General features: G+C 41.4%; 1 protein-coding gene across 5 annotated transcripts in view; it reads right to left on the bottom strand.

Annotated features, from left to right (window-relative positions):
* Nucleotides 1-26705, bottom strand: part of DNAJB6 (DnaJ heat shock protein family (Hsp40) member B6) — a 115670-nt gene that overhangs the window by 62526 nt on the left and 26439 nt on the right. For 4 of the 5 annotated variants that reach the window (XM_064275140.1, XM_003420728.4, XM_010600285.3 and 1 more), the window contains exons 2-5: nucleotides 22137-22227; nucleotides 19215-19324; nucleotides 7523-7582; nucleotides 6558-6668 (exon numbers count right to left, since the gene is read on the bottom strand). In XM_064275140.1, coding sequence (XP_064131210.1) covers nucleotides 6558-6668; nucleotides 7523-7582; nucleotides 19215-19324; nucleotides 22137-22201 — 346 coding nt within the window. In that variant the 5' untranslated portion in view covers nucleotides 22202-22227. The remainder of the gene's footprint in view (nucleotides 1-6557; nucleotides 6669-7522; nucleotides 7583-19214; nucleotides 19325-22136; nucleotides 22228-26705) is intronic. The other variant, XM_064275141.1, reaches the window with a different exon arrangement.

Below are 26705 nucleotides of genomic sequence, written 5' to 3'. Positions count from 1 at the left end.
CACCTGTGACAGGGCCTGGCCCTGAACAGGAGGTGTGTAACAAATATTTGTTGAGCACTAAATCATCATCATTTTCTACTCTTTTACAATATTTTTGGTTACAAAACATAATAATTTCTCGCTGCACCCTTCAACTGGTTGGAGCACTGTATTTCCTAAGAGTCACAAAAATCTATCCAAAGTCAAGGATCCAAAATATACTGGATCCAAATTAAACTTCCTCAAATATCCAAAGAAATCTGATTTTAGATGAGAAGCCCTGGACTCAGGAAGAATTTGAATCTTCATTCCCAAAGAAGTAACTTTTCTCCATGGAAGGAACCTACTAGGTGCGTTTTTTCTATCTCCCCACTCCAAGAACAGGAGTCCCTGGGCGGTACAACTGGTTAAGCGCTACACTACTGGCCGAACGCTGGCTGTTAGAAACTGCCTGGGGTGCATTAGAAGACGGCCCTGGCCGCCTGCTTCCGAAGGGCACAGCCCTGAAAACCCTATGACGCAGTTCTACTCTGCATGCATTGTAGAGACTTGAGGCTATGAACACCAACTCTAAGAACATAAGAGAATGCTCCTTAGAAGTGAGGATGCTACAGAGGCGGCTGTGATATTCAGTGAAGAGGAGGGCCAACAAGTGTGAGGGAGACCCCTGGTGAGACGGGTTAGCCCAGCAGCCCCAGGGAGGCCCCTGGTGAGACGGGTTAGCCCAGCAGCCCCAGGGAGGTCCCTGGTGAGATGCGTTAGCCCAGCAGCCCCAGGGAGGCCCCTGGTGAGATGGGTTAGCCCAACAGCCCCAGGGAGGCCCCTGGTGAGATGGGTTAGCCCAGCAGCCCCAGGGAGGCCCCTGGTGAGACGGGTTAGCCCAACAGCCCCAGATGGACGGGAACATACAGGTGATTGTGAGGACGCTGCATCACTGGGCAAGGTTTCGTTGTTACACGTAAGGTTGCAATGAGTCAGTGCCGCCTTGTCAGCCACTAACGACACTCTAAAAATGACACTATTTCCTTCTTCTTACCACTGTATCTTCTGCCTAGTCATTCCCTTCACACTGTGTACTTCTTGTTCAACTTTCCTGGGGTCATAACTAGATATATAAGAATGAGAGTTGCATAAATACTGGTATTTGCTAAACTTGCCCAAAAAGCCTAACACCAGGAACTAAATTTCCACAACAGAAAATCAAGCAAAACCTACACAATACTCTCTAAAATTCTTGCCTAAGTGACTACCAGGCAAATTATATTAAATGCAGATTAACCAACTGCTAGATAACGCCTTCAGTTTGGGGAGGATACAGATGCTGATACTAGACACAGACAATCAAGAAATGCCACAGAAATTTTGTAATGTAGGGACTGGTTGAAAGTCTGATTTTAGAAACTACATGAAAAATTTTATTACAAGTTTCAAGCTTGCTGTGGGGATGGCCAACAATACAGTTTCCGTGGCTAAGAAAACAATCCTCCTGATGATCTTTTCACTAAGCCACTTCCTCTCCCTATTCTGGGGAGGTCAGAAGAAACAAATACCTTGAAATCAGTAAACAGACACTGAAAAAAGGGCTGGGAATCACCATACAGATTCTCAGTTACTTGTCAGGACAGTTTTAAGTAAAAAAAAAAAAAAAAAGTATTTTCAAATGCCAGTTTCATATTCCAATAGCAAGAGTTCTCAAACTATGCATAGAACAATACTTTAACTGGGTATACCAAAACCACACCCATTGCCACAGAGTAGAACTGCCCCTTGTGGCTTCCAAGGAGCAGCTGGTGGTTTCGAGCTGCCAACTTTTTGGTCAGCAGCCAAGTTCTTAACCACTGTGCCACCAGGGCTCCTTAATTTGCTATAGTCTCTAAGAAAATCTCACCGGAGAAGTCAGGCAACTAAACTACTTCCTACATAAGAACAAGCAGAGAACCCAAGTGAAAGCAGAATTTACCAGTCACCCTCATTCACTCAGCACCATATGCTCCGTGGAAAAGTTTTATGTTATTTATATGCAAAAGTTTTTATTTTAAATACTTTAATTGGAAACTAGTCTAGAACATTATGGTTTTATGTTGCCTTTAAAAGTCTATCCCTTGCCATCTTTTAAATTATATGTGAGAGAGAGAGAGAGAAACTTTGTCCTCAAATGATCAAGAAACATTTGTTACAAACATAAGTCGTGGTATCATGGTAGCACCGTGTAGTAACTGTGCCAGCTTCAGGGTGCCAAGTCCCTGTGTGGAATTAACCTCAACTCCTTAGGCCCTTCCCACTTCTATATTTTATCATTTTCTAACACCTAACTTTTTGGCAACTTTCAAGGTTTCCCTTTCAAAATCTACTGCTTTTAAACTAGCAACTCCTACGGGGGGCGGGGGGGGGGCAGAAACTAACTCTATTAGAAGGACTAAAAGACTAACCTGTTTTCAGGATATGTAAGTACTCACTTCCAAGTGAAAGGCAACATATAGGACATTTGTTTCAATGCTTCCTGGGATCCCCCACCCCTTTCTGCTTTCTTCGGTTATTTCCAAGACAGGCAGGACTATCCAACCAAGCACAACATCAATGAAAGCACTAGTATAAAACTTTTTTTTTTTTATTCTAGATACACTTCATAAAAGTTAAAATTTCTTATAAACCAGACACTCAGGGCAGTTTCTTTTAAAATTTATTAAGCGAGTAGCGCCTCAAGTTCCGCCGTGCTGTATTCCTCCTCACTAAGCAGTTCTTCGTACACTTCACTGAGTTCTTCCACGTCGCCGTAACTAGCTTCTTCCTCACTGGACACAAGCTCCAATTCCTCACTCAGAACTTCACCCTGGCCCTGGCTATTGACTTCACTTGGTTCATCTTCACTACAGATATCAAGTTCCTCACTGGAAATCACATCCAAAACCTCACTGTTATCTTCACTTGAAATGTCTTCTACTGTCTCCTCAAAACCGGGCTGATCTAATTCTTCACTAGGCTCCAACTCCTCACTTGTCAGTTCCTCGAACCCTGGGAGAGTATGTCAAAATTAAAATTATGGCTCAGAAATTCAAACTATAATCACCCTCAATTAAATTATATTTCCCTCTAAAAACATGCTTCCCTTTGATCTATGTATCATAATATTTATCCATTTCAACATTAACTTTTTCATTCAACAAGGCTTGTAAGATCATAGCCTTTACAAAAGAAAATGTGTTAAAATAAAAAGGCTCTGTGGAAATCATTATGAAGTTTAGTTTTGGCTTCCCAAAAGGAGAAAACAAATATATAAAAATGTAAAGCTATCAGGAAAAAATGTTATGTCCAAACAATTTTCCCAAACTAAAATTACTGCTTATGACTCTAATGGGATCAAAAGGTACTAATATTAGGTTATTTTTCTATCTTTGAGTATCAGTTTTTCTGAGAAATGCTGCCCTATACACAATGGAAAAGATGATCCTGATTTTAATTAGTGCAATCTCTACTGATTTTTCCAATTAACATTCGGACAAGCATTCATTTTTACGTGCCGTATTTTGGAAAGAATTTAAACAAAGCTGGCCTCAAAAGGTTAGATCATACCCATACATTTTGGCGCCTGTATTCAGTGCTCATTTTAGAATCAACTTCTACTCTATCTCCTGGGAGTTTCTAATATCAAGGATGGGTTCAACATCAGAAGAAACTCCAGAGCCAAGACCTCTTTGCCACAATATAACAACTCTGTTTTTTTACAGCTTGGCGCTCAGAGACAGAACTGCTTACAGTCTGTGCAACACCTTTCACATCTGAATTTCTTTCCCTGTTAGTTTTCTTGGAGATTTCCTCCCATTTCATTTGGGGATCTTAAATAAGGCCCAGGATTCTATATTCTGATAAATGCAAAGCAGAGCTCTGAAATACTTCACAAGTTTTGAACTTTAAAAGTCAGAACATGAGGGGCAACAGTTGGTACTGACAAAAATCAAGACCAAAAAATAATCTGCTACAATAAATGAACATTATAAATGGGTTGAACAAACATGATATGGGTGCTGAATCACTGAAAAGGCACACAACCCCCAGTTCTGGATTCACTGAAATCTCCACTAAACATACCACCAGCAGGTTGTACAGTTACTTCATACATGGAGCAGCCATGGAGCAGATTCTTTTCCTGTGTGTAAATCCTTAGTGCCTGAAAATGGTAGTCACCTAGAACACCTACAAAAATGGATTAAAGAAGAATCACTGCCAAACTAATGAAAGTCAAAATATGGGAAAGGTGTAGTTTTTTTTTTTTAATTTGAAATTTGAGCATCTCAATACGTAAAACTGAGTGCCTAACAGTGAAGAATCATAATACTATTGTCTCCTATATGGGACTCTGCGTAGCCAAAAAAGAGCTCTCCACCAAAATGTCTGCGATTTGTAACCCTTCTAAGAGAAATACACGGGCACATCAAGATTCCCTTTACGTACACAAATTTCACAACTTAAAGAAATGTCAGAGTATGGTACAACAGAGTAAAACAATTTATAGTGGGAAAAACCTTATTATTCAGATCTAATTATGATCTCTATAGGGTGGTGCAAACAGGCAATGCACTCAGCTGCTCACTGAGAGACTGGTGGTTCAAGTCCACCCAGAGGCACCCGGGAAGAAAGGTCTGGGGGCCTATTTCTGAAAAATCAGCCACTGACAACCCTGTGGAGCTCAGTTCTGATCCGACACACAGGAGGCACCATGAGTGGAAACCAACTCGAAGTAACTCATTGATACTGTTTATAGAAAGACGTGTTCGAGGAAAATCGTTTTTGATCGGGAACCTTGGCCTGTTGGATATTTTTCCCAAGGAAAATAAATGTTATGATTATATTAGTTACTGAGTGACTCTTCCCTTTTATTCTATTTTTAAAAATCATATGAAGCATGTTCAAAATGCCAGGCCTCAGCCTCAAAGGCAAAAACTTGAGAAGTCAGCCTGTTTCATTTCTCTTTGCTGCCCCCACAACTCGTCCCAAGGTGTGTAGCCCTGGAATTGAAGCAACAAGGTGCAACGAGAAGGTAAGGCCTTCTTCCTCCCCTGGCTACCACGAGCCTCACGTTCATATCTACACACAAGAGATCAATACAAGCACTGCTCTCCCTCCCCAACCCAACACCAACAAAACTGGAATTTGCAAAGGGCTTTAATAAGACACAATAGCAATTTTTAAGACAGGAAAGATCTATCAGTAAATTCCTCACATTTTACATAGAGTAAGATTTCTTGGATACGAGGCCAACTGATAGAAGATACAAATATGGCAATGTGTCACATCATATTAATATTTACAGGGAACCTTCTCAAAACATACTTCTATGTTGATGGCAGCTGGAATTAAAGCAAGGGAGTCTTCGGATAAGACTGCACACAGTCCCATTCCCCACACCACAACTTCAACGTTCCCTGCTTAGCTTTAGCCACTACATTTGTTGATGAAAAAGCTAATATATACTAGCGGCCCTTCCCTAATTCAATAAGGTACTGTTTTAAAACACCAGGCCATGCCTTAAAATAAAGGATGTGGAAATTTTCTTTTAACCTCCTTCTAAGATAAAGGACTGCGCTGTTTAAACAGCCTCATACCTACCAGATCTAGTGGTGACTTAACTCCTCTTCATGCCTAGGACAGGCAGGGCAGGTTCCACTCTGCTTTCCCTGTACTCTCTGTAGACAGAATTGCTCTTCTTTTTTCCCTCCTGAGGGGCTGCAGCTGTGTTGAGTCTCTTCCTCCAGGCTCCAGGGAATGAGGGAGGGAGACACAGGATGTGTTTTGCCTCTCAGTGAGCCAAGACAAAAATGGCTGCGGCAACACAGATTGTAACCCTGACCTTCCAAATGTCATTCAGTGCATTAAACACACTGACAGTTCCAGTAGCCAAGAACAAAACAAGAGGAAGCTCTAACAACAGCTAAGAGTTCCTGGCAGTCTATGTCTGAGACATATATTAAAACATTGTATCAGGAATTAAAAATAAGAGATTTAGTTGATGATAAAATACATTTTCCCAACCAGTGTGAAACAGTAGGCACAACACCATCTCATTTAATTAAACTATTTGCATATCAAAGAATACTTCCATTGCTTTGCTCTACAGTTGTCCTTTCTTTTCAGGAATTGTAAACTCAATAGTCATAGCACACCACAACTACAAAAAGAAAAGCAGGTTTATAGATCAAATGTCTTCTGAGCAATAGCTGTTACGATGCTTAATATTTTAGGAAGAAAATGACATGGCAAATTCATGCAGAAATCAGTTTTCAACAGGCAACAACATTCAACAGCAACCAGCATAAAATTCCTCACCACTTTCTAATTTGAAACTGCAAAAGGAAGCTGAATTAGGGTCATACATGACGACAAGAAAGAATGCATTAAAACCTTCATTATTTTTATGTGCAAGTTGTAAATTCAGAAAAATCTTCAGGAGAAGGTGAGAAAGGAATTTCCAACTCCTATACAGAAAGTTTAATGACAAGATACAATGATAACTGAACAGAGGCATCATCAGTCCTTACGTAGGCTACACACCAAGTAAGCCACTACACAGGCGACGGACTTACCAAAAAAGTCAAATGAAAATGGGTCCCTTCCACCAAAAAAATCCCTGAAGACCTCCTCTGGATTACGGAATGTGAAGCCAAACTCAAATGGACTATCAAAATGACTTCCACCTATACAAACACAACATAATTTTTAGTTTGTGAATTCCAGTGTTTTATAAACAACTGTTTATTTAGACAACACTAAATAAAACATGACCTAAAGAAAGGAAAATATTTCATAATTCTGAGGCTCTCTAGAACTCAAAATATGAGCTCTGCCTTGAGTTAATAACATGATCTGTGCTTGGGGTTAATAAGAGCATACTTAGACTTCAAAGTTCCCGAATTTCCTAGTAGAAATCCCTTTCACAGTTAACACTTTTCCACCATATTGAAATCTGTAATCAGCACATGGTGTTACACACAAATAAAACAAACTTGTTAGGAAGGTTTCTAAGAAATACGCAGATGAATATTCACTCATAAAACTTTCCTACTGTCGTGGCAAAGGTCGCAGTCTGGGCCTGCTGGGCACCAGATCAAGAAAGCTTTTCATCAAAACTACACATGTCTAGGCCCTAACCCAGAGGTAATTATTTTCGTTTTTTCAGTACAGGTGGGGCCCGAGAATGTTTTTTAAATTGTAAGGAATATTCTGACTAACATCAGGTACTGATCTAGGGGTATAAACCCAAAATACAATACATTAGAGACTTGAAATTAGTTCCTATCTATGGAAGTACATCATTCCGTAGTTCCTAGTCTAACAATAGGTTTTAAAACGCTATCAACTCTTCCCTCCTCCCTCCCATTCAGACCACCTTCTCTAGGCTGCTTCTGTATTTATTTCCACAACATACAACTCATTAATTTATAATTCAGAACAAGTTCAACTGATTTGTCAAGGCTTTTTATCTCCAGATCGCCTCATCACTAATATGCAAATAAAGGAAACACAGTGTCCTTCAGTAAGGTCTACGTACCTCCACCTCCACCGTTTAACCCTTCTTTGCCGTATTTATCATAGATGTCCCGTTTTTTAGCTATAATTAAAAGAAAAAGTCAAGATGTAAATTAAGTTTTTCTCCCTTAAAATTCAATAGAAAAGGTATTTCCCAAGTTGTAAATCAAAGAACCAATACAGCTTTTTTTGAAATTCCTTCACAACTAATAAATTTTAAGGTGTCAGGCCAGCACTTACTTTAAAAGAAAAAGGGGGGAGGGGAACCTATGTTCCTCTCTCCTTAGAATCTATTAGGAAAGTTTTATGTGTTTTAAATTTCTGAAAATTATTACAAATATTAAAATATTTTATCAGATCAGTTATTTCACTCTACCTTTCACAGAGCCCATTAAAATCACGTCACAAAGTTACAAAATTATGACAACCCTGGAAGCGTACCTTCTCACTACAAAGTCCGGTTTAAAAGATCTGTGGCACAAAACTGAGGTCTACTGCTTCATGACGAGTTGAAGGTAGAAACTGGATGCACAAAAAGCAGGAGAAGGAAGGAGCCAACCCTAAGTCCTACAGGCTGAATCACCCTAAGGAAGTCAGCAGCCAAATGGAAGGCTTAACTGTCCACTGACGCTTTCTGCTTTTAGATATGGCTGGTATCTCTCTCCCAACCGCACAACACCTCCCTACAGAATCAAAGCCTCTTTTCAAATCTACAGTCCCTGACAGGGACAGATGACCCACTAAGCAAGGTAAAAAAAAAAAAAAAGCAAGGTAGGCATGGGTTTATTTGTGCTTACTTAGTATTCTGTAGTGAACAATTTCACATGTTCACTACAGATGATCTAGTAAGGAAGGTAAGCACATGAGGCAGTTTTAGAACCAGGGAAGTGCTTAACAAGACAGCACACAAAATGCAGCAAGTTCTTTTTTTTACATCCTTGAATACCTAAATGTGGCCCTGCTTAGACACAGCAGTATTTCTAATACACCATGTGTGTCCCCCCTCCCCAAAAACCCTATATTCTGCAAAACCTGCACTAAAATAAATGGGTTCGTGGGGTAAAGTTTTAGAGGCACACCACTTAAACTAATTTTTTGTGACCAGGGAACTAATAAACAAAAACTGCCTTTGAAAATAACTTGGAATAGCCCAGGTGGGCCAAAAGGCGACTACAGGTACATGAAAAATATGCCCTCTTTCAAAAAAAAGGACAAGCCTTTTTATGGTAGTTTAAAGATTCTGTTTCTGCCAAATTAACAAGTTTCTGTTTCATTCTCAATTTTTCTAGTGTTATTGGTACATGGTTTCTAGAAATACTGTATAAGCATGCAAAAAATAAAGACCAGTCAGATGGAACGGTCTTCAGTACATGATCTGGCGGAAGCCAGAACAACTTGTTCCAAGGCAAGATCATGGAAGCTCCACAGACACATCCAAGCTCCCTGAGGGACCCAATTACTGGGCTGAGAGGTGCGGGGACCATGGTCTCAGGGAACATCTAGCTTAACTGGCATAACATAGTTTATAAAGAAAATGTTCTACATTCTACTTTGGTATGTAGCAATTGGGGTCTTACAAGTGATATGAATGGCCATCTAAGATACTCCACTGGTCTCACCCCTTCGGGAGCAAGGGAGAATGAAGAAAAACAAAGACACAAGGGAAAGATTAGCCCAAAGGACTAATAGAGCACATCTACCATGGCCTCCACCAGACTGAGTCCAGCACAACTAGATGGTGCCCAGCTCTGACAATGATCACTATAGAGGGTCCTGGACAGAGCTGGAGAAGAATGAAGAACAAAATTCTAACTTGCAAAAAAAAAAAAAAAAGACCAGACTTACTGGCCTGACAGAGACTGCAGAAATCCTAAGAGTATGTCCCCCAGATACCCTTTTAGTTCAGTAATGAAGTCACTCCTGAGGTTCAACCTTCAAAGATTAGACAGGCCCAGGAGCAAGGGTTAGAAGGCAAAGGGGACAGGAAAGCTGGTAATAGGGAACCCAAGGTTGAGAAAGCAGTGTTGACATGTTGTGGGGTTGTTAACCAATGTCACAAAACAATGTGTGTACTGTTTAATGAGCAGTTAGTTTGTTCTGTAAACCATCTAAGGTACAACAAAAAATAAAAATACCATCAAACGGGAAAATTAAGAAAACTGCTCAAACTAAAATTCGTTTTCAGGATATGAACAGGCACTTCACTAAAGACAACATTCGGGTAGCTAACAGATATATGAGGAAATGCGCATGATCATTAGCCATCAGAGAAATGCAAATCAACTACAATGAGATCCCATCTCACTCCAACAAGGCTGGCATAACCCCCAAAATACAAAATAACAAATGTTGGAGAGGCTGTGGAGGGACTGGAATACTTATACACAGCTGGTGGGAATGTAAAATGGTACAACCACTTTGGAAATCGATTTGGCACTTCCTTAAAAAGCTAGACATAGAACATCATACGATCTAGCAATGCCACCCCTTGGAATATATCCTAGAGAAATAAGAGCCTTTACGAGAACAGGTATATGCACGCCCATGTTCACTGCAGCACTGTTTACAATAGCAAAAAGATGGACTCAACCAAGGTGCCCATCAACGGATGAATGGATAAATAAATTATGGTATAGTCACACAATGGAATATTACACACCAATAAAGAACAATGATAAATCTGTGAAAAACTTCATAACATGGAGGAATCTGGAAGGCATTATGCTGAGTGAAATCAGTCAGTTGCAAAAAGACAAATATTGTAGGAGACCACTATTATAAAAACTCAAAAAAAACAGTTTAAACAGAAAAGAAAATATTCTTTGACGCTTATGAGCGGGGGGAGGGAGAACGGGAGAGGGGTCTTCACTAATTAGATAGTAGACAAGAACTATTTTAGATGAACGGAAAGACAACACACAATACAGGTGAGGTCACCACAACTGGACTAAACCAACAAAAAGAAGTTTCTGGAATAAACTGAACACTTCAAAGGCCAGCGTAGCAGGGGCAGGGCACTGGGGACCATGGTTTCAGGGTACATCTAGGTCAACTGGCATAATAAAATCTATTAAGAAAACATTCTGCATCCCACTTTGGAGAGTGGTGTCTGGGGTCTTAAACACGAGCAAGTGGCCATCTAAGATGCATCAATTGGTCTCAAACCACCTGGATCAAAGGAGAATGAAGAACACCAAAGACAAAAGGTAATTATGAGCCCAAGAGACAGAAAGGGCCACATAAACCAGAGACTACATATCCTGAGGTGAGAAGAACTAGACGGTGCCTGGCTACAACCGATGACTGCCCTGACAGGAAACACAACAGAGAGCCCCTGACAGAACAGGAGAGCAGTGGGATGCAGACCTCAGATTTTCATAAAAAGACCCGGCTTAATGGTCTGAATGAGACTAGAAGGGCCCCAGGGGTCGTGGTCCCCAAACCTTCTGTTAGCCCAAGACAGGAACCATTCCCAAAGCCAACTCTTCAGACAGGGATTGGACTGGACTAAAACCAAAAACTAAACCCACTGCCATCTAGTCGATTACGACTCATAGCCACCCTACAGGACAGAGTAGAACTGCCTCACAGAGTTTCCAAGGAGCAGCTGGCAGATCAGAACTGCCGACCTCTTGGTCAGCAGCTGTAGCACTTAACCATTACGCCACCAGGGTTTCCTGGACTGGACTATGGAATAGAAAATGATACTGGTGAGGAGTGAGCTTCTTGGATCAAGTAGACACACGAGACTATGCGGGCAGCTCCTGTCTGGAGAGGAGATGAGAGGGCAGAGGGGGTCAGAAGCTGGCAGAATGGACATGAAAATAGAGAGTGGAAAGAAGCAGGGTGCTGTCTCATTAGGGGGAGAGCAATTAGGAGTATACAGCAAAGTGTACATAAATTTTTCTATGAGAGACTGACTTGATTTGTAAACTTTCACTTATAGCGCAATAAAAACTAAAAAAAAAAAATTATTTTTCACCACTGAAATAAACACAAAGAATTTCTTCCTTAAAAAAAAAAAAAAAAACTGCCATGGTTTTCAATGTCAGCCCAACTCGAAAATCTCAACCAAAGGATACTCTTAAAATTTTGAACTTTATCTGATTTTAGAACCTATTATACCGCCACAGTACTCAAAACAACCTGGTACTGGTACGACAACAAATACATAGACCAATGGAACAGAATTGAAAATCCAGACATAAATCCATCTGCATATGAGCAGTAGATATTTGACAAAGGCCACAAAACAATTAAATGGGGAAAAGACAGTCTTTTTAACAAATGGTGCTGGCATAACTGGATAACCATCTGCAAAAAAATGAAACAAGACCCATACCTCACTCCATGCACAAGAATTAACTCAAAATGTATCAAATACCTAAATATAAAATCTAAGACGATAAAGATCATGGAAGAAAAAATAGGGACAATGTTAAGAGCCCCAATACATGGCATAAACAGTATACAAAACATTATAAAGAATGCAGAAGAAAAACTAGATAACTGGGAGTTCCTAAAACTCAAACACCTATGCTCATCCAAAAACTTCACCAAAAGAGTAAAAAGATTACCTACAGACTGGGAAAAAAGTTTTTAGCTATGACATTGCTGATCAGCGCCTGATCTCTAAAATCTACATGATACTGCAAAAACTCAACTACAAAAAGACAAATAACCCAATCAAAAAATGGGCAAAAGATATGAATAGACACTTCACTAAAGAAGACATTCAGGTAGCTAACAGATATATGAGGAAATGTTCACAATCATTAGCCATTAGAGAAATGCAGATCAAAACTACAATGAGATTTCATATCACTCCCACAAGGCTGGCATTAATCCAAAAAGCACAAAATAATAAATGTTGGAGTGGCTGTGGCGAGACTGGAACACTTATACACTGCTGGTGGGAATGTCAAATTGTACAAGCACTTTGGAAATCGATGTGGCCCTTCCTGAAAAAGCTAGAAATAGAACTACCATACGATCCAGCAATCCCACTCCTTGGAATATATCCTAGAGAAATAAGAGCCTTTACACAAACAAATATATGCACACCCATGTTTATTGCAGCACTGTTTACAATAGCAAAAAGATGGAAGTAACCAAGGTGCCCATCAACAGATGAATGGATAAATAAATTATGGTATATTCACACAATGGAATACTACGCATCGATAAAGAACAGTGAGGAATCTGTGAAACATTTCATAACATGGAGGAGCCTGGAAGGCATTATGCTGAGTGAAGGTAGTCAGCTGCAAAAGGACAAATATCGTATAAGACCGCTATTATAAGAACTCGAGAAACAGTTTAAACTGAGAAGAAAACATTCTTTTGTGGTTACGAGCAGGGGAGGAGGGAGGGTGGGAAAGTGGCATTCACTAATTAGATAGTAGATAAGAACTACTTTAGGTGAAGGGAAAGACAGCACACAATACAGGGGAGGTCAGCACAACTGGACTAAACCAAAAGCAAAGAAGTTTCCTGAAAAAACTGAATGCTTCGAAGGCCAGCGTAGTAGGGGCAGGGGTCTGGAGACCATGGTTTCAGGGGACATCTAAGTCAATTGGCATAATAAAATCTATTAACCAAACATTCTGCATCCCACTTTGAAGAGTGGTGTCTGGGGTCTTAAAGGCTAGCAAGCAGCCATCTAAGATGCATCAATTGGTCTCAACCCACCTGGAGCAAAGGAGAATGAAGAACACCAAGGACACGAGGCGATTACGAGCCCAAGAGACAGAAAGGGCCACATGAACCAGAGACTACATCATCCTGAGACCAGAAGAACTAGACGGTGTCTGGCTACAACCAATAACTGCCCAGACAGGGAGCACAACAGAGATCCCCTGAGGGAGCAGGAGAGCAGTGGGATGCAGACCCCAAATTCTCATAAAAAGACCAGACTTAATGGTCTGACTGAGACTAGAAGGACCCCGGTCGTCATGGCCCCCAGACCTTCTTTTGGCCCAGGACAGGAACCATTCCCTAAGCCAACTCTTCAGACACGGATAGGACTGGACAATGGGTCGGAGAGGGATGCTGGTGAGGAGTGAGCTTCTTGGATCAGGTAGGCACTTGAGATTATGTTGGCATCTCCTGCCTGGAGGGGAGATGAGAGGGTAGAGGGGGGTAGAGGCTGGCAGAATGGACACAAAAAGAGAGGGTGGAGGGAGAGAGTGGGGTGACTCATTAGGGGGACAGTAACTGGGAGTATATAGGAAGGTGTATATGGGTTTTTGTGTGAGAGACTGACTTGATTTGTAAACTTTCACTTAAAACACAATAAAAATTCTAAAAAAAAAAAAATTGAGCTATTGGGAAATCCCACATTTTCAAGAGATTTCAAAAGTTAGTGTTTCTGTGTTTAGATTCAACAATGTTTGTGTAGGAAATTTTTATTAAATTAGATGTCTGCGGTTTCCTTTAAAATAATGGGAAAGGTGTTAATATATAAAGCAAGGTTGGTTATGTGTTAATGATTGTTGAAGCTGGATGATGGTTATGGGGTTCGTCCTAAAAGCAAAACCTTTTGTAAATAGTGACCTATTATTTCACTACACGTAGATACACCTGGAGCTTGCGTCCACTCCCTGTACTCAGTGCAGGTCTCTCATCTTCTAAACGCCTCTGCCTTCACTCACATGACGTCATCCAGCATCACCTCATGCCGACACCTTTTCAGTGGTTTTCCATTTTTTTACACAGTGTTACACTGTTCTCCCACAACCCATACACGATTTTCTTCATCATGAAATCGCCGATTCTATCCAGCTAACCTTTCACCTGACTCATTAAATTAGGCCAACAGCTCTGACAACCCAGTGACATTCAAGCTCTAGACCTACTAGTGGAAAAAACTCATCTGAAAGTGTGAAGTCTTAATCTGCACTGGATGTTCATTTCCTTACTTCCTGACTTTCAAAACAAAATACACATTGGTTCTAATGTGATTTACTGTTTCATGCACAGGTCGTGTCGCTCAGTGTCCACAATACATTCTGTGAAATAGGATGTTATCTGATTCAGACTCACATACAGGAGGGAATCGTGTAGGATGGTCGCTGGATGAGTCCAGGACCCACGCCACCACCGCCTGTGCTGCGGGTCTGCATGAAAACTTCGGTTCCACCACCGGTGGTCCCTATGTGGTGACTGTACAGTCTGCACTCACTTTCCAGCCACCTGCCTCCATGCACACCTGGTTCCTCTCCCTTATTTCCTTCCTGCCTGCTCACCTTCCCCAGCCCCTAAAAAGGGGGGGGGGGCAAACTCGTTGCTGTCCAACTCATAGTAACCTTATAGGACACAGCAGAACTGCCCCATGAGGTTTCCAAGGAGTGGCTGGTGGATTCAAACTGCTTTTTGCTTAACAGCCATGCTCTTAACTTCAGCATCACCAGGGCTCCTGCCCGCACCCTAATGAGCTTTAATTTAAACTCTTCTAGCCCCACCCACTCAACTGCTAGGTGGCTACCACCCAGCAGTAGGGCAGCAGCCCCTGCCTGAGGTGAGGGTGGTGGGAGAGACAGCCATGGATGGGTGCCAGCACTCCCACCCCCGGGGCCTGGGCTGGTCAGGAACCCAGAGAGCTAGTGAGAGACAGACAGGATCTATGGTAACTAGCAAAGTACTATCCACTACCTCCCATTCTCTGATCGGGTTTTCTGAACTCTATCATAGCCTTACGGGACCACGGACGTATATGTGGTCAGATGTTGCCTGAACAGGTGTTATGCTGCCCAAACAGGTGTACTATAGGACATTTACCTGTACTGTGAGCACATTAATAGATGGCATATATTATGGAGAAAGGCAGCATAACCATTAGCAGCCTCTGCTAACAATGATCAGGAAGGATTTCCAACTGCAGTGTGGCTTACATGAAGAATAAAGACAGTTTAAGAGACCTGTTGGCTTAATTCACACAGGCCTATTGTCCACTAGGGAGGACGTGAACAAGTTACTGTCAGCCAGCTTCCTTAACTATAAAATGAAGAAAATAAGATGATTTTAAATGGAATAGTGCGGACAAAGCACCTAACGTAACACATGGCACACTGTGAGCACTGAGGTAATAAGGAAACTTGTCAAGACGCAAGTTAGTTTTGTCAAGTGAATGACTGTACATCACGTTTATCAGCATCTCTACAACAAAAAATTCAAAAAGCTTTTATACGACTTATTAAGAAAGGACTTCTAAGGAATCCTCTACTTTGTAGACAGAGAATCTCGCCCATCTTTTAAACACGACCTAATCTGTAACTACCTCAAAACTTTTCTGGAAGGAGGCAGATGTATGCACACCCAGTAGTTACCAAATTATGACAAGTTTCAGCTTAGGACTGCTAGTCCTGGCAATTCTATTTTACAGCTGTGAAGACTTAATCAAACTACAGCACTAGAGGGCCTAGACAAGAGAGCAGTGCTCCACCTTAATTTTCTAATGTAGCGTGTTCTCAGGAGGAAAGTAGGTCAAAAAGAACTTCACGGGGTCTACACGCAGTCATTCTGACCCTCTTCATCCCCGTTGCCCTACTTAAATAACATGCTTTTATTGTCATTTTTACTGCTACTACTTTAAAACACTGTCTTTATGTAGAAGTGCTTTATGGCTTAATACTAGGATAAAAGAGAATTATTTTTTATTAAATCCTGGGAAAGGCTTTTCTAAGATTATTAAAATGAAGTTCTTGCAGCATTGAGTCCCTGTGAGATGCCAGACACTTTTCCAGACATTCTGTGCACGGCAGCATTTCACTCTTACTACCTTGATGTCAAGGATAAGCCCATCTTGTCCAATATGTGATATAATTTCCATTTTATAGTTTAAAAAATGGGGGTCGCAGAGGTTTTATCAATTCTTAAGGTTACCAAGTTGGTACCTTCAAGATGCTGTCTGGTTTTATCAGTGGCTTTAAATAGTTCTGCTGCCTGCTGGCTTTGTGAAAACTTTTTTCTATGCGCAACAGTGACAGGGCCTTCTTGCAAAGATATTCAAGATAAGCTCGTCAGGAAGAAGATCAGCATGGACTTCTGTAGACCTACCTAGTTGTAGTGTTTTTGCTGAAATCTTTTATTTGCCACTGTGTATCACTGATGATTGTGTTATATAGGATTAAATTGGGGGCGGGGGGGGTGGCTAAAGCAGAATCTTCTTGTATTGATAAACTCAAACAGGACTACATCTATTCCTGCATGCATTTAAACCCCTATGCAGTGCAATGAATTACCTGATATGGCCCTTACAACTAGTCTCTGTAACTCCCACTAAATGACTGGGTGAGACTATGCAAATGAGACATATGGAACCCTAAAGAAGAGACTGGTCAGTTTTGCCATCCCACTAGGCTTAAAGGGATACACTGAGAGAGAGTAGGAGCTGTAACACCGGAGATGGCGAGAAGCAGTGGAAGAGAAATGGCGGCAGCAGTACCAGGAGACTGGCAGGAGACACTGCGACGGGCTTCCTGGCCCACAGAGCAAGAAAGCTGAACGCCTTCGGGCAGGAGGTTTGCTGGCAGACTGAGATGCCTCCAAGCACTTATTGGCTCTGTAGCACTTGTGTGAGGAGGGCAGAGGTTGGAGGGGCGGGGGGGGGGGGGGTGCTGCAGCAAGGGGCCCAGGGCCAGAAAGAGACCTGGCCTGCAGACATAGCTGAGAAAGAGGAGGCTGTCCTGATGCAAGAAGTATACCGAGTGTTCCTGAGCCTGAGCTGCAACCCGTTATGTGCCTAATAAACCCATAATTGTGAGTACTGTCTGTGAGTTGTGTGGCCATTGCATCAAATTACCAAACTGTCAGAACTGGTAAAAAGGGAAGGCGAGAGGAGGTATGTCTGAACTCCACCTTATAGGAATCAGCCCCTGGGCTGCTGATCTCGATTCTCCTTCCTCCCTGCGAAGTTAGAGGAGGTCAGACACCTCCCCTGAGCCATTTTTACATCCTACTATAATCTAATTAAAAGGTCTCTTGCAAATATATCACAGGTTTAATTGCCTCCATAAACTATTACCTCCATTACCATGAGACCAGAAGAAATGTATGGTGCCCACCTACCATTACTGAACATTCTGATCAAGAACCCAATAGATGGATCCTGCACAAAAGGAAGAAAAGCGTAGAACAGAACTTTAAAAATCATATGGAAACCAGATTTACTGGATCCACTGAGGCTGAGGGAACCCTGAATCTAATATGCCCAGAGATAACCCTTAAATCATGAACTGAAACTATCCCATAAAGCCATCGTTAAACAACAGTTTAGCCCAATTAATGATGTTTGCCTGAAGCACAGCCCTCTTGTATTATCCATGAGTGCTAACTGACAAAGTTAATCCAACGTACAGAAGAGAACTTTAAGGGGCAGAGAGCCTAAGTTAATGGTTAGGAAACAATACAGGTGGAATCAGAATGTGAAGTAGGTAACCAACAATAAACAACTGCTCACGTGGCAACTGTGAATGCATGTACTTTTGGCTATATGTACTGCCACCAAGGAATAAATTAAAAAATTTTTTAAATAAAATAAAATGTCTTTGCCCAGGGAATATTTTTTTTTTAAGCCTATTCACTCCCCCCAAAATTTGAGTTAAGACCATGAGTATCAAAAGAAGTCTCGGTTCAAGTTTAAGAAGTGCCTCGTGGTTTCGTTTAATTTTGTGTTGTTAAGTCCACGTGACCCTGAGGCTCAGACGGAGGGACCTGGTCAAGGTGATGAGGCGGTGCTCGGGCGAATGCTCCCAAAAACCCTCTGCCATGTCGCCACTGGAGCTTTTGGTTTGGTTTTTTGTTTTTTTTTTTTTGCTTTTTCTCATCTTCCTACTCTCTTTTACTTTATGAATTCTCTTCACTACTTCTGGCCTTACTTCTACCAGTGGTCTTGGAATAAATCTTGTTAACACCACACTAGTAGTCTTCTCCTATCTTTTGACATTATACAAAATTAAAAGTTTTGGGTTGACAGTTTGTTACAAATTGGTAATGTACATTTTATGAAGCTGTTATGCTATCAGTTTGGTTGTATCATCACATCCACATACACTCTTAAATTTTATTAGGGAAAACCAAAAACTAGAGAATGCCTGTGAAGGTAAGTTACATATTTAAGGTCCCTGACGCTCAGCAGCTGTAATGTGCTTTGAGTGAACACTTACAGATGAGCGTTTGACCCTCACTTAAATACAATGAAGCACTTCGACATAGAAACTGAACATTTAGTATGTGCTACTCCAATGGAGGTTAAGAGAATCCTTCCAAGTAGTAAAAAAAAAAAAAAAACACTACTTTAGGAAGGCATGAAGTATGGCAATGGTGATCAAAGGGGTCAGAAGGGTCAAATATTACCAAGGGGGGATGGGAGAGAACTACCACCAACATGAACAGTGACAGAAAGATTCATGTAACCTTCTCTCTTCCTTATTCCTCACACCCCAGCATAGCTTACACTGTTTTAAAATATCTGTCCTAAGGGAAATTGTTGGAAACCCAACACTGATGGTTAACTGTTACCGAACGGCTCACAGGAACATGAGATTCAAATCTTCAAAAGAAAAATAAAAACCTTTCTTCTCAGTGGTCCCAAAATTCAGTTGGTGGGGGGAAATCGTTTTTGGACATGCTCTGCTCGTCCTAAGGATGAGTCTAAGCCTTTCCCTATTCTCACCAATCGAGTCAGAGCCCTTAACAAGTGCAGTATTACTCACCATCTGATAACACCTCATATGCCTCAGCTACTTGTTTGAATTTTCTCTCTGCTTCTTCCTTATTCTCAGGATTTTTATCAGGATGCCACTTCAGTGCCAATTTACGGTACCTAGTAAAGAGTAAACGGTGCTGGTCATATTTCAACTCCAAAATCAACTGGGCTTCTGAAACTAACAGAATTAAGCAACAAAATGGCTTCAAAGCTGCAAACTGGTGAGATTAATAGCAACTTTAACTGTAAAATCTCCCTCTCCCCCCAAATAAACTCCAGATTGTAAACATAACACAAGCAAACAAAACTCTAGAGAGAGAGAAATGTTAAAGATGCTTGAGGACTCAAAAGTCCACAATATGGACTCAATGGTGATTAGACTAAATAAGTATACAGGAAAGACGGGGTGTGGATACCTTCAGCAATAAGAATACAATCATGATTGACGTTATCCTTATTTCCTGATTCCCAAGAATGTACTTCCTAATTCAGACCATTATTTAATATACTATTGTGTCAGATGTGAACTGACAACCACGGCATTGTCAAAAAGTCATCTCTGTTTTAGATCAATAAGACTCACTTTCGCGTCTACAAGTTAAAACACGGACTTCTGCAAATAACCTGTGACTTTTTTTAAGGTCATAGGCTGTTCTAAGGTTCCAACATAAAATAATGATTGCACGCTTTGCAAATACAAAAGGAAAAAGCTTCTACCACTAATCAGCACAACTTAAGACACAGACATTTAAAGGGGGAGAGGATGCCAGGCCCGACCGTCTGTTCTAACACTGGGCAGTTATCAGTGTAAGGCTGTTGGGGCTCAATCTGATTTTCAACACTTAAACAGAAACTCTGGCTTCTGGACGCAGCTGCACTGCGATCCGATTACAGGTGTTACCTTCAACGCTAAAACAGTATTCTATTCCCATACTACAGTCCATCTACACGTGGAGTAACAGACCAAACCTCTACTAGTGCCATGAATCCTCAAAAAAATGACAGGTAATACAAGGACTAAGACAAAGAACAATTTATGTGCACTAGTACCAATCATCTAGCATACTGGTATGAAAACTAAGAAATACACGAGATTCCAAGGGTCATGTGCCTCCTGTGGTCGGCTACTAAATTTTTTTAAAAAAACCAAGAACACAAAATATAGTAAGTACAAAACTATCACATCTTTTAAAGACTTAAGTTTTGACTGCACGTGCCAGTACTTCAGCATCAAAGAGAAAAGACTACTCCTCCAATGGGAAGAAACCACACCATCTGTCATTCAAATTCACACAAGATTCTCAGTGTCTCTGGAGAGACAGACTTGTACATCCTCAGTTCTCAAAGTTTTGCTTGGCAGCGCAGTAACAAAACCAGTAGTTCACAACCATTCTATATTACACACCACCCCATGGCTATAATTTTGTTCATTTTTAAACAGTAAGACTAAATCTGGTCTAAGTCAATATTTATGCAACTGTCCACTAACAGCTTTTTCTAAATCCATACTTCACAGTCATTCTGAAGACTATGAACAACCTATATGCTCTCACAGGTAACCAAAGCTACTTTCCAATTACCTCTGGCAAGTTATTACAGCATTAATAATAAAAATATTGCACGTTTACTCGTTAGTTTAGTCAAGAATAGTAAAATTTTGCAACTGTCTCTCTGTCATACAATCTACCAAGCTGTTATCTGCTATTAACTGTTATACATTAGTGAGATCAGTGTGGACCTAAAGTATGTATCAGCTTCCCTGGCTGGTTTCAATGGTTTAAAGAGGCTGCTAAACGAAAGTTTAGCGGTTCAAGTCCACCCACAGGCAACTCGGAAGAAAGGCCTGGCAACCGACATCTGGAAAATTAGTTGCTGAAAACCCTTCAGAGCACAGTTCTAGTGACACACATGCGGTGGCCATGAGTCAGAATAGACTCTACAGCAACGGGTTTTAAAGTATATGTAGCAGGCAATTCTGTGCGAAAACCCCAAGCTCTCCTAGTGACACAGCACTAATCCATTTATGGTGCCGAGCTGGCATCCGGTCAATAGGCTATTCTCCACTGGTTCCCTGGCTGAGTTTACCCCACACAGAAATCATCCTAATTTAGCATTTTAAAGTGAACTACTTGGTTCCCCCCCAAAAAACTTTTATTTTCATGTGAAGATCCACTAAGTCTAGTAACATAAACTCCATTCCGGATTAACGACTGTTACAAAAACAAAAAAGTTGGTTCCTCTAACATACACTAAAACCTAATTTCCACTTCTTTCAGGATTATTAATTGGTCTCTCTAGCTATGCCTAAAATCTACAAAATATAAATAATGACCTTTTTGCTGTACGCTCAATATTTATCATTAACATCTAAGTGAACAGATCTGAGTTACCTTCAGAGCCAACCTACAAACTGTTCTGTCACCCGGGACTTGCCCTCCTCAAATCAGACAAGCCCTGGTCAGAAACATTAAGGTACCACAGGCAATGAGTAGTTCTCCAGCTTTAATGTCAATCAGAATTGATTCAAATGGTCTAGGATGCAGTCTAGCAGCCTGGATCTTTAAGCAATTACACCTAGTAAGTTACGGTGCTACGCTCTGGGTCCGCACTACGAGAAAAGGTGCCTAAGAGGACCGAGTCAATCACAGTTCAAAACCCAGTGTCCAGGTTCTTCTGCATTACTTCATATGATCAGTAATTTTTTTGAACTTTATAAAGCAGAAACAGAATTCCACTAGGTTATGCCTAGGTTTGAGAATACAAATGTCAATTTATGAATGTTCTGTTAAAGTGAAAATTAAACTGTGTGGCATTAAAAGGCTATTACAATACATCAAAAACCATTTAATAGGCAATATACAAAATTACACTACCCAATTACCAATGTAAAATTACAAAAATTTATTATTTCAAGAATAAAATTACTTACGCCTTTTTAATATCCTCGGGTGAGGCATGTCTCTGCACGCCTAAAACTTCATAGTAATCCACCATGTTTTACCAGATCGTTGGAACGAATCCTGTAATTAAAAATCTTTGGTCAATGACAAGACTGCCAAGTTTCAGTACATAATGGGGGATGGGTGCAGGGTAGGAAATGGAGGAAGGGTGAGGTGGACCACATCTCAGCAACTACTGGCCCTACATGACAGAAATAATTTTTGTTAGCTAACCATTATCCCTGTCAGGCTGTCAACAGGTTCCAGGTCTCATGCTCTAAACCCCTTCTTGATACAGGAGAAAAAAGTTCTGAAATAGCCTAATAATAGCCTAAACTAAATAAAACTAACAGGTGACTCTGAGGCAGAGAGACGCACTGCCCACTTGATCACTTAACCGGCAGGCTCATTTTGTTTTCCTAGACACAGGCAGACCTTCAGTTACCTCATCCGCCCAACGCGTTCCATGTGCCAGGTATTGTGCAAGACTTTGGGTCTACAAGGATGAACACACTGTCCCTGTCCTCAGGAAACTTAAAATGGGAATGACATAAAGACACTCTTCCGGGTTTCTGTAGCTCTCACTACCCAAATAGAAAAAGTCTTCTCACACACACCCCTGCTTTGTCTTCCTGGGAGATAACATGGAAATCTGACTACCGTGCTATTAGTGTAATTTTACCCCTGGCTCAAATTCTCCATCCATTTATCAAACAAAAACAATATTTTCCTGTTGTCAATACTAATTACAAGTTATTAGTACAGATAATGCCTTCAGCAGAAAACAGGAGCACAAATTCTGCTTCACCTCCGGTGGGTTCAGTTGGTTCTTACGTCACGGGGTAACACAGTAAAAAGCAGTTCTGTTTCCCTACTTGAGAGGCTGCAGCCTCTGGTCCCATAAACCAGACAGGAACTACACACATGCTGCCCCTTTCAGCGCTGGCAAGTGGTAGCAGCAGTATTAAAGTGTAAGCTCTCCTACTTCTTCAAATCTGACTAGCTAAATCACTTTATTAAACCTATGAACAAGAAACTCCATAGAACAGGTCTACTACATGCAAAAGTATAAAATAACTTCAACCAATTAAGCAAGTTCTGTTATAAATCCACTCAGCCAAACTGAAGCTAGGCTTTCAGTAGCCTTTCCAGAAACTATGGTTCCAGGAATTTTCAAAAGAAATATTCTGATTACAAAAGAATACATGAGATCATATATTCTTAAGGCAGATACACCACGTTGCTGAGGCTGCATGATGTCGAGGTCAAATAATGCCAAAATTATGAGTTATTCCATTTTGCACAGTTTTATTATATTTATGCTTTCCAGATTTGGGAAGCAACCTATGGTAACAAATAAATTTTACATCGTGACTCCAAACACATATACACTTCCACCTGTACAACACCAGAACATTTACAGAGTACCTACTACACGACAGATCAGTACCTACTACACGGCAGATCACTACCTACTACACGGCACATCAGTACCTACTACACGGCACATCAGTACCTACTACACGGCACATCCGTACCTACTACACGGCAGATCAGTACCTACTACACGACAGTTCAGTACCTACTACACGGCAGATCAGTACCTACTATACGGCAGATCAGTACCTACCACACGGCACATCAGTACCTACTACACGACAGTTCAGTACCTACTACACGGCACATCAGTACCTACTACACGGCAGATCAGTACCTACTACACGGCAGATCAGTACCTACTACACGGCACATCAGTACCTACTACACGGCAGATCAGTACCACTACACGACAGTTCAGTACCTACTACACGGCACATCAGTACCTACTACACGACAGATCAGTACCACTACACGACAGTTCAGTACCTACTACACGGCAGATCAGTACCTACTACACGACAGATCAGTACCTACTACACGGCAGATCAGTACCTACTACACGGCACATCAGTACCACTACACGACAGTTCAGTACCACTACACGACAGTTCAGTACCTACTACACAGCAGATCAGTACCTACTATACGACAGATCAGTACCTACTACACGGCACATCAGTACCTACTACACGGCACATCAGTACCACTACACGACAGTTCAGTACCTACTACACAGCAGATCAGTACCTACTATACGACAGATCAGTACCTACTACACGGCACATCAGTACCTACTACACGGCACATCAGTACCACTACACGACAGTTCAGTACCTACTACACAGCAGATCAGTACCTACTACACGACAGATCAGTACCTACTACACGGCAGATCAGTACCTACTACACGGCACATCAGTACCTACTACACGGCACATCAGTACCACTACACGACAGTTCAGTACCTACTACACGGCACATCAGTACCTACTACACGGCACATCAGTACCACTACACAACAGTTCAGTACCTACTACACGGCAGATCAGTACCTACTACACGGCAGATCAGTACCTACTACACGACAGATCAGTACCTACTACACGGCAGATCAGTACCACTACACGGCAGATCAGTACCACTGCACGACAGATTAGTACCTACCACATGACAGATTAGTACCTACCACACGACAGATTAGTACCTACTACACGACAGATTAGTACCTACTATACGACAGATTAGGAAGAAGCATACAGAGCTCAGACTCGCTTCTAACCAATCCAGAAGCTAGTAAACCAAAACAGTTAACTCCAAAAGTCACACAGCGAGCTAACAGGACTTCCTACTACAAGTACCTAGAAATGTAGACACATTACAAAAAGTAAACTTGCAGAGACAACTTAGCTCCCAATGAGAGAGAAAGAATAGGAAATATATAGAATAAGCAAATAAATGTAGAGACCAAAATTTATAAGCGGCTACCAATGATGGGAGGTGAGTAGAAAAGGGGGAGTCATTCATTGCTTAGGGTCACTGACCTTCTGTTAACAGTGGGTGATGGCTGTACAATGTAACGAACATAGTCAATGTCACTGAAATGTAAACTTAAAAAATGTTGAGTTGGCAAATGTTCTGTTATATATATTTTTACAACAATAAAGCAATTTTTTAAAAGACAGAAAGAGCTCAAGGGCCAGAAGCAAACAGGAATTACAAGCAAGAGCAGTAATCCTGAGGTAGCCTGTACATCTGTGTGAGAGGGAAGCAGAGGAGTGGGAGGGCGTTGGGGTTTCAGGCTGAAGGCCTGCTCTGCAGGCACAAGAAACCAGTGGCTGTAACTAAGATTCCTACATAAACGTGGGCTCATCAAGACTTACGGGGTTGCAACTCCAAAAAAGAGGGGCAAGAAAAGCTCTTCCCACTGAACCACTAAGAGGAAAGGAGAAGGCAGCCCAGAGAGCCTGAGGCCCTAAAAGCTAAACTGACTTTTATTACCTGCATTACCCTGCAGTGCCCCAAGCTTTCCTAAAATTAACGAATATTAACCCCAGGATAGTGCCGCAACAAAGGTGTGGAGGAGAAACATCTCCACAATCCACGTCGCAAAGATTCCCACAGAAAACACAAATTCTGCCAAAGACAAGCTCATAACTAAATCCTAAATACGAAGAAAGAACTCAGGATGCGTAAGTTACAACACTCCCCCCCCCCGCCCCCGAAACTGAAATAAGAACCTGAAAGAGAAAATGAAGCATGCATAAAGTAATTAAGATAAACCAAAGGAACAGCAGCTACGCTACAGGTAAACAGAAAACAATCAGGTCATAGGAAAACAATCCAAAATCGTAATTATTACTAACCACTGGGATTTTAAAGCAAGTTAAAAAGAACTAATGAGAGAATGTCCTACCGTGGTAGCTTGTGTATTGCTATGATGCTGGAAGCTATGCCACCAGTATTTCAAGTGTCAGCAGGGTCGCCCATGGTGGACAAGCTTCAGCAGAGACGACAAACTTAGAAGAAAGGCCTGACGCTCTATTTCCAAAAACTGGTCAGTGAATCCCTTAAGGATCACAACAGGCTCTTATCCAAGATAGTGGTGGCAGATGAGCCTCCTAGGTTGGAAGGAACTACCCAACGAATGCAACAACAGACTCGAACATACCAATGATTATCAAGATGGCGCAGAACCAGGCAACGTTTGGTGAAGCTCAACAGCAACTAGCAACAAGACAGAGTTTGTGATCTCGGAATCAGACCTGAGGAAATTATCCAGGAGAGTACACAAATGTATTGAGGCATGGATACAGAATTAGAAGGTTCAACATAAATCTGAAGAAAATCAGAAGGAAAGATCAGAGAGAAAATGTTACTGTTAGCTCCTATCAAGTTGGCCTCGACTCATGGCGACCCCATGAACAACTAACCACCACCCAGGATAATAACCCAAACCCACTGCCGTCGAGTCGATTCCGACTCATAGCAACCCAACAGGACAGGGTAGAACTGCCCCATGTACAGTTTCCAAGGAGCACCTGGCGGATTTGAACTGTCAACCTCTTAGTAGCACTTAACCACTTCACCACCAGGGTTTCCGAGACTTTATATAGTAGATATTAAAAGCAACCATAAAGACTATCTGCGAAAGAATGTCATTTAGAAAAAAAAAAAAAAAA

This window comes from Loxodonta africana, chromosome 22, assembly GCF_030014295.1.
Source record: "Loxodonta africana isolate mLoxAfr1 chromosome 22, mLoxAfr1.hap2, whole genome shotgun sequence".
In the NCBI taxonomy this organism is placed as follows: Eukaryota; Metazoa; Chordata; class Mammalia; order Proboscidea; family Elephantidae; genus Loxodonta; species Loxodonta africana.
The sequence above is the reverse complement of the archived record's forward strand: the minus strand, read 5'-3'. Positions and strand labels throughout refer to the sequence as shown.